This window comes from Nuphar pumila, chromosome 2 (genome assembly GCF_984573655.1).
Source record: "Nuphar pumila chromosome 2, dmNupPumi1.hap1.1, whole genome shotgun sequence".
NCBI classification, from domain to species: Eukaryota; Viridiplantae; Streptophyta; class Magnoliopsida; order Nymphaeales; family Nymphaeaceae; genus Nuphar; species Nuphar pumila.
In genome coordinates, this window is record NC_143250.1 from 8,828,763 (window position 1) to 8,838,044 (window position 9,282).

Sequence of the window (9,282 nt, forward strand, 5' to 3'; positions counted from 1 at the left end):
TGCTGAGATGGATGTGTGAAAATATAATAAAAGATAAGATTCAGAACGAGGAGATACGTAAGAAGGTAGGCGTTGCACCCATTGAAAATAAGATGAGAGAGAATCGTTGGGGGTGGTTTGGACATATTCGACGAAGGCCTAATGATGCTCCAGTTAAAAGGATGGAGAAATGAGAAAATATATTAATTAAAAAAGATCGGGGTAGGCCTAGGAAGACATGAATGGAGGTGATATGTAAAGATATGAATGCTTTGAACCTCACTGTGGACATGGCATTGGATAGAAATGAACTACTCCAATTGTTTTGGGATGAAGGCGTAGTTGTTGTTGCTGTAAAATGTATGTCATACTTAAAAAAAACATATCTATTTTTTTTTATCTCTACAAGCTCACCTGAGTCGAACCGAGCCGGACAGTGTCTTCAGGCTCACTAGTTTAAGCTAACACGAGCTGCTGGTTGCTTGGCTTGCCAGCTGTATGAGCGTACTGCGTTGGGTGAATAACAATGCAGGTTACGGTGCAGGAACCAGTGTAGAGGTTACGGTGCAGGAACCAGCTTAGGAAGCCGTCCAAGTGGGATGCTTATCCAAAAGAAAAAGATCATCTCAACATTCTCATCAACTCAAGATTCTTGGTAGGTAGGTTATCAATGCGGATGAGGAGGAGGCATATTTATGCTTACTTAACACACCTTCTGAATGGCCGTCGTTATCAACATCCAGATACTTAAACAATATTTAAATGTTTTCCAAATTCAAAACCTAATATTTAAATTAAAAATTTGTCTCATAAGCTATCTTTTTCTTTTTTAATATTCAGTAAAGGAAACACTTGCAATTTTATTTACACATTGTTTGTTATAAATATAATCATAAATTATTATTGATTAATTAATGTTCTCTCTCTCTCTCAACCCAATTCACCAACCCCTTTTGCTCCAAGTCCGTACAATATGCTGAAGCTAGGTATCACAACGAAAACATGACCAAGTTCGTGAATAAAAACAGCGAGAGTTCAGGAACTTGGTCAAGCTCCAATTAGCCTTTCAATCTGAGGGTGATTGTGGTGGAGCACAGCAGTATACATATAGAATCAAAATCGTGAACCCAATTTGATACATAACTGTATTTTGAATTTTATTTTAATCATATTTCATCTCTCTCTTTCTCCCTCGTATACACATGCTTCCTTTCCCCTGTTTGGAAAGGAGCCGTCGAAAGGAATACCCAGTGCCAAAAATCATTTGGGATGAATGCAGTGATGAAACTGAGATGGTATTCGACACCTCCAATTCTACATTTCACTTCCCACCCTTCCCAATGATCTCTTTCAGCTTTGATTTTAACTTTTCCAATGCGTTTCAAACTAACTAAATCCTCAACTGAACCGTTGCACTTCTCCTAAACAACAAAGTGGATTTGCTAAAATCACAAATTTTGAGGATTCAGAAACCGCTGGCAGCTTCCAAACAGGGCTTAAGATCATAGAAACCCACTTCACCAAGACCATGACCCAAATCCGTACAAGCGGCCCAAGTTTGGCATCGCAACAAAACGAGACCAAGTTCATGAAAACCGTTCAGTTCATGAACTCGGTCAAGCTCCACGTACCCCCTACGACTGTGGCAGAACAAAACCAGTACAACGTACAGAATCAGAATCACGAACCGAATTTTGATCTTGGTTTGAACTTTGAACGAAACTAAGCAAAGTATGCGAGGCAACGGAATCGCATACCCAGCCGAAAATATCGCCCACGTCTTCAAATTTTCGTTTTTGAAATTCAGGAGCAAGCAAGGAAAGCACAACAAATGTACACATTCAAATTACACAGAATCAGGAATGTACACATTCAAATTACACAGAATCAGGAAAATCCCATCTCAGATTATTTTCAAATGGAAAACCGGACTAAAAGGTAACAGAAAATATAACAAAAACTAGAGATCTTCTTCGTCTCAGATTTACATCAATGAACCCAAAAAAAAAAAACTAAAAAAGAAAAAAATTGAAAGAAAATGGACTGACTGTTGGACAACACAATGAACATAAGGGTTTATGTACGGTGTACATACTATTGCATACATCTCTCATTCTCTCTACATGACGAGCTCGTTCACCCACTCGAAATCTGGATCAGACACGGTGATGTCGACATTGTTATTGTTGTTCTTGCTGGTGATGATGGTGGTGTTGTGAAACATTGATTCTTTCTGCATATCTTCCTCTTCATCCTGAAACTTCCACAGAGCAGCAGGAGGGCTGCATGAATAGGAAGCGCGCCTGCCATCTTCAATCGAAGCGAATGGCGACCAAGCTACACATCTCGGGATCGAGATACCTGCGGTAGTGGTGGCGGTGCCGCCGGAATTACTAACCGAATTGAGATCCATATTCTCGAAGGAGGTCGAAAGCTCGCAGAGCATGGTCTGGTAGGCCGTTAAGAATGGCGAAACAGGGGAGACCGGCGACGACACCGGCGGGGAAACCGGGGGGGAGAAATGGGAGGAGACTCCCAGCATCAATGGCGAATTTGGCGAAGACCCACCATGAGAGACCAATTGATGGACCTTCGGGCGCGCCGCCGAGGACGCGGAACAGAGGAGGCATCCGTGACGGGAATGAACAGGGCTGTGCGCATTGCCCGGCTGAGGCAGGACGCGGAGCTGCTGCGGAGTGTGCGCGAAGAAGCAGACCTTGCGGCGGCAGCTCCGGCCGTCCTTGCAAGGCTGGGTCCGGTACCTCTCGGGATGCAACCAGCACTCAAACACGCCATGGGAGAACTCGCAGGCCTCACCTTTACGGCACTCTCCCTTGCGGAAATCCGGGCAGACGGCGCCGGAATAGTTGTACCGCCGCGGGTCGCGGCGCCGGGCCTTCTCCCCCGGGTGAGCGAAGGGGCAATCGGTCCAGTCGTGGCTCCGGCCGCGAGTGCACCGTCGGACCTTGAACTCGTACATCCTGAACTCATCATAGGCGTAATCATCAGGGGTGGCCTCTTCATCGTCGCAGTTGGAAGGCAGAAACCTCCGCAAGGCGTTCGCCTCGGACGGGGACAGGGAACAATCGCTGTGAAAGGAGTCCGCTCGCTGGAGCAGAAGGCGACGGAGGGTCGTCGTGGTGTTGTTGTTGGGGCTCAGATCGAGAGACTCATGAAAGCCAGCAAGCGACGGCAGGGCCTTCTTCCCGGAGAAGTACTGCAGCTGGTCTGAAGAGCAACAAACGGTAGACATATTAACTGAATAAAAAACACCAATGATGCTTCCAGAAAACAAAACACAGCAGCCCAAGTGACTAAGAAGGAACAAAGAAGGAGATGGGAAAAAGAAGGTTATGAGAAGAACACTCCATGGTTAGGACTGAGGAGAAATGAGGGAGGGAAGGGGTGAATAAATAGTGGTTGGGGGGAGGGGGGACGGTTAACGAGAAGGTTAACAAGGATGGGAAGAGTGGGCTGCTAAACACATGACATATGGACCAGAGAGGGATGGGGGGGTGGGAGCCCATACGTGTGAGAGAGCGGGGGGTTGTAGGTGGAGCATATAGTGCCGTACGTGTCGGCCGGGAGGGTGGGTGAGCCAGGTCACAGGAGTAGGGAGAGGGACACGTAGCAGCAGCTCAGCATCCTCTTTGTGATGGCCGACTGCCGCCGTGGAAAGGAATCGGAAGAAAGTTTTAGTGGTTTTTACTTTAACCCACTGTTGTCAGTATCCGTGCGTACCGTATCGGAAAAAAATCGATACGATTCACTCTCGATTAGGTTATTTTTTAATACTATTTTAGTGGCTTTAACATGATGTGTTACATTCTGATTGATACGTAATATTTTTTTAATTATTATTTAGCCGATTCAAAATGATTCATTCAGTATCGGGCCTATTCACCTTAATCATTGGCCAAACGATACAGAGCCCATCCCGATACTTTTTCAATGGGTCTTGTTAAGGGACTCCTGCTGTGTACGGTACCGGAGTTGGCGCTTTTCTTTCTCTCTCTATGGGCAACTTTATGAATGCCACAAAGTTGACGAGATGTCACAAGTTCAAAACCCATAAGTGGTGACAAGGCTCGAGCTGGGTGTACTCTTGGGAGGACCTCAAGGTAATTAAGACACAAGCAAAAGCAATTCCAGTCACGGTGGTTGGATGTCATTCATGGCATGGGCCAACTTCTAATCTAGTTACCGTTAGGGGTACCTCTAACCTGCTCTTCTTGCAAGATAGCGGGTCTGGAACATCATCTGATGGAACCACTCATGATTTGAGTGAAGGCGACCTGAAAATGAAGCTAACCACAAAGCAAGTTGGATCAATCCTTAACAGATGCTAAGAATTTGATGTCAATGGAGCCCATAATGTGGATGGCTAGGACCACTTGGTGCAAAACATGGATATGGGGGAAGGATGTAGGCTGGAACCAATGTGATGGATAGGACCTTTGATGAAAGACAAATAGTTAGTTCTGCTTGATTGGGAAATATGGGCTTCAACCAACGGGGGCTCCGCTTGTCTGGTAGGAGCAGCTAGTGTACTTTGTGTTGGGATGTTGCAGGTTCAAAACTCAGTGGTATAGTTATTTAACTGGTAGGGGTCTGCCTACCCCCAAGCTTGCCTTTCAAAAAAAGGACTTCAAGTCGGTCATCATGAAGCTGGAATAACGATTTATCATGATAGACTTGTCCACTTTAGGTACTAATGATCGAGTAGTCTGCAAGCAGAGGCCACAGTCTTTACTTTTTTATTTTTTATTTTAGATAATGCAAGGAAAAACAAAGACTATACATACCTGTGAGTTTCGAACTCGTGACGTCCTGTCAACTTGGTGACGTTGAGAAGTCACCCCTACCAGATGAGTGAAGCTCTTGTACGCACAATCTTCATTTGAAGAAGCTGAAACCAAAAGTAAATGAGAAAATATTGGCTACATTCGACTGTATGAGAAATGTGCTGGTGCGCTGCACCAAATTGCGCACCAGAGAGAGAGAGATGTGACAAAGTGGGAGTGCCCGAATATGAAAAAATATTTTCAAAAGCTGCAATATTTTGAAAGGCAGACCCCTACCAGATATCTCTTAAGCCATAAGTCACAGAGGGATTCGAACTTGGGCCTTCAGCTTGGGACAGGACCCGGTTTACCACAGGGCAGAGGCGAAGCCAGAAATTCGGGCTAGGGTGGGCACAAATACACAGTAAAAATAAAAATAATTTCTATAACAATAAACTATTCTAGCAATTTCAAAAGGCTCATGACTATTAACCAGTGTGACAAATATCACGAGATTTATGAAAATCTCGCGATAATATCGTGAGAAATTGCCTGAAAGTTTAAAACGGCAATTTCTCGCAAGATTTTCAAAATATCGCAAGATTTATGAAAAAAATATAAATACCGTGATTTAAACGTGATATTTACGTTTAAAACGACTATTTATCACAAAAAATCCTATATTTTTATTTTTAAATAATTTTTATTAATATTTTCTTATAAAAAATAATTCTTATAATTTTTAATTAATTTTTTATTGCCAAGATTTTGCCAAAAAAATGTGAGATTTATGGAATTTTTTCAATTTCTCATGAGTTTTTGAAAAACGAGAAATTGCCGATTTGTCACTATGCTATTAACTATGGCAAACGGTCATAGTTATATGGGTTTTTTTTTTCATGCTCAGATAAAATAGGCTTAAAATATATAAAAAAATTAAGATTTTTTTTTCAAAAATATCGTGATATTATAATGATATCATGTATTATGACAACATTTTGAAAAGATCAACACATTTTACAGATAATTTAGGCTTACATTGAACTTAAAAGAAGCACTAGTCATTAACGATGAGAATCACATCAAATAAATACTAATACGATGAGAATCCCTACGGTCTATTTCCAAAGGGATCTAAAGAAAGATACCTGAAAGAACAGGTTGGACGCTATTGAGAAGCATTGTTATGGAAAGGAGGTTTGCGAGCTTGGATCTCTTTTATGATAAGGAACATATTCTTTGTGATGAAAACTGAAATCATAAAGATAATCCAACAGACAGAGATGTTCACAAAAGTGAATTAGATTGTTAGAAATGGAAGTTATCAAATATATCTTGATGATTGTTATGAGCAACTAAATGGGAAAAAAAGTAAACAGCTTAAGCAAATAGCAAATGAGGCCATTATATAAGAAGGTTTCCACTAGATCAAACATATCCTGTAGAGAATAGGAAAAGCTGACACCTACAGAATGCAGATGGGTTCTGTACATGACATGCATAACTGATAGTTTCGCACTCAAATACATGCTCTAGTAGCCTCGATGCTATCATAACATCAAGTGTTTCTATGGTCGATCATCACTCTTCTAGGGAAAAAGGCTCCAATAATTGATACTATGCACTTCCATGAAGCATTCAACTATCAATCTAAAGTTCAACCATCACCAAACCCATCAAAAAGTACAAGCCCTCTGTCATGTGCTGCTTGTCATAGTGATATTTTTCATTAAATTAAAAGTCAAGATCATATCATGTTTGATTTTGATGCAGATCTAAATCCTTCCTATCAAGAAAATAAGAAATTTTGTGAGATTGGAAGCTATGGAGGGAGTTAATAACAAGAAAAGCATTGTTGAATGGAACCAAGAGATTATTTAAAAGAGGGTGTTGCACAAATGTGGTGAAGTAAGTATGTGAAGCTTATGCAGTTTAAGATGCATTAAGAAAAAAGGGCAGCATACTAACAGCATCAAGCTGTTGGAACACAGTATTGGACAACTTGACCTCTAGGTCACTTTCAACTTTAAAGCTTTCCTTGCTTAGCTCATCAACCAGATAAGATGTTGCCATATATCTATAATCTTTGTCTGAAAGCCAAATTTCGATCTGCAACTTGGATAAGAAAAAATCAACACAAACATTAAGCATTTGATACAACCAATATAAAAATCAAAGGTAGATCAAGCATGAACAAATACCTAATAAAGGGCATATAACAATCCTCTAACTATCAAGAGTTGACCACCAGATGATTAAAAATACACCCTTACTAAATTACACAAATGCCTTCTATCATGAACAAGGTGATCAGATTCATCAGAAGAATTACATACCAAAGGAAAACAAAAAATAAATAAATAACATAATTTTTGCTAAAAGATTACTAATAGAGGGCATATATATAACAAACATCTGACAGCAATTGGGCTTATAACATTTTTGGAAATCTAGGGAATGTGCAACGAAATATAGTTACCCTCGATCAACCGTGTACAATACAAAGTTACAAACATATAAAATTCCTTTCGATTTAGGATTACAAGCTGCATTTAGATTTCAAATGACATTGCCAGTATACATGATCAGCCAACAATACTAGAATTCAATGCAAAATTACTACTTAAAATGGTCATTATTTGAAACAGTTATCAGTGTGCCATTCTATATAAAAAAGGTTATGTAAAACTCAGAAAATATTTACTACAATTATAGACGTATTCACTAGTATCAACTATCAACCAATGTTGACAGAATCAGTTTTTTAAAAAATTAACTAAAAAATAATAATACAAAAATGAGGTAAATGATGGTGTAGATAACCAATCTAAACTATGCATTTACAAAAATAAAAAATATAATAACAAAGAAATATCATATTTATCACAAAAAATTAGAAAAGAAAAAAGAAAACTGATTTTCAATGAATGATCAGTGAAGTCTAGTGATTTTTTAATCGGGTGATTCAATTCGATCTCAACAACATTGTTACAACCGCTTGTTTATTTACGTCTTCTTCATTTTTTACAGAAAAAGCACCACAGGTATGATCAAAATCTGCATAAACACGTTTTGTAAGAGCTTTGATAAACAATATATTTCAATATACCAAATTTTGTACAACATAAATAATTGTAATTTTGCTTTGAAACAAACAGAGTGCACAGCAGAAACGAAAAACAGTTTGCAGGAGGATTTTTACGAATTGCTCATACACTCAAAATCTCAACGTGTGAGCTTCCCTTAAGGCACACTATTTGATAATCTTTACAATTCTGTCTATCCTTCAACACGTTTCTAGATAGATCTATGGATGCCTTGGTACACAAGTTTAGCTTTCTATTTCCATTAAGTTTCTCATTCTTATCTATATAGAGAATGGGTCCCACCATGGCATGTGACAAGCACGTCCCTATTGAAACCGCTACTAAACTTGCACCCTTGGTTGTTTTTGATGGAGGGCTTAGATGCAATGGCTTTGATTCTAGCAAGTGTCACCCATAACAGTGCCTAGTACTTTGAATCCAAAGTTTGAGCGAGAAGGAAAAACACCCCCAAGTCGAATCTCCACGTAAAGATATGGTGGGGTTGGCCTTATCTGATCGGTCCATGTTGGATGGATGAGATGAGATGAGATCTTCTGTGAACCTCTAAAGAAATCTCCCCTTGTGAATTGTTCACATCATGGCCTGCAAACAAAGGGAGGCCTCCCTTTGGGAAGGAACATAGTCTTAATGGAACTGCCTTGCCTAGGCCCATGCTTTGACATTGTGAGTGACCTAACCTCTATTGCACATGAGGGCTCTCATCATCTGATAAGGGCTGTTAGTGATCATGTCAATAAACTGATGATGGGATTCCTGAGTTTTTAAACTCACAAGCGCTCATTTCTTTTTTAATTTTTAGATTTTTACTCGGAAAAACCGCTCCAGGCGCAGAGATCTAGCTGCACTGGCTCAGCCTGCTTTGGCCATGTCAGTGTAAAACTCCGAGGGCTTACCCCTCGACTCGCCAAGCTTCAGCTTATATAGGGGTGACAGCCATGGGATTTGAACCTAGACTGCTCACCAAACGGTCTAGGCCGCATCCCACTACGTGAAACCCCTTGGGTCTAAGCACACATTTCTTACTGTGAGGTTGAAGCGTGGTGTACTCCTTGGTGGGCAACAAGGAACTATATATGGTTTTAGGCAATGTTATCAGTATCGGCTGATATGTATTGTATCACCAAAAAATCGATATAATTCACCCCTGAATTGGCTGTTTTTTAATAAATATTAAAAACTACTAAAAATTAATTATTGAATATTTTGTAATATTGTTTTAATAGTTTTAACACGTGTCACATAATATTTTATTATTATTTTTTAGCAGATACAGAACGATTCACTTATCACTTATCGGTATAGGCCAATACACATGAATCGTTGGCCAAATGATTCAGGGCCCGATACCGATACTGACAACATCTCAATAATGAGATGACTTTTGCTTGGTTATCAAAAAACAAAAAAAAACA

General features: G+C 40.0%; 1 protein-coding gene across 1 annotated transcript; it reads right to left on the bottom strand.

The window, feature by feature from the left end:
- Nucleotides 1-1,890: 1,890 nt before the first annotated feature.
- Nucleotides 1,891-3,354, bottom strand: LOC149844667 (uncharacterized). Its single transcript, XM_089997295.1, has one exon. The coding sequence runs from the start codon at nt 3,230-3,232 to the stop codon at nt 2,099-2,101; it is 1,134 nt and encodes a 377-aa protein (XP_089853421.1). The 5' UTR covers nt 3,233-3,354; the 3' UTR covers nt 1,891-2,098.
- Nucleotides 3,355-9,282: the final 5,928 nt, after the last annotated feature.

What these genes read in the sequence shown, in the direction of transcription:
- LOC149844667 (XM_089997295.1), bottom strand. Translation starts at nt 3,232, where the DNA reads ATGTCTACCGTTTGTTGCTCTTCAGACCAGCTGCAGTACTTCTCCGGG.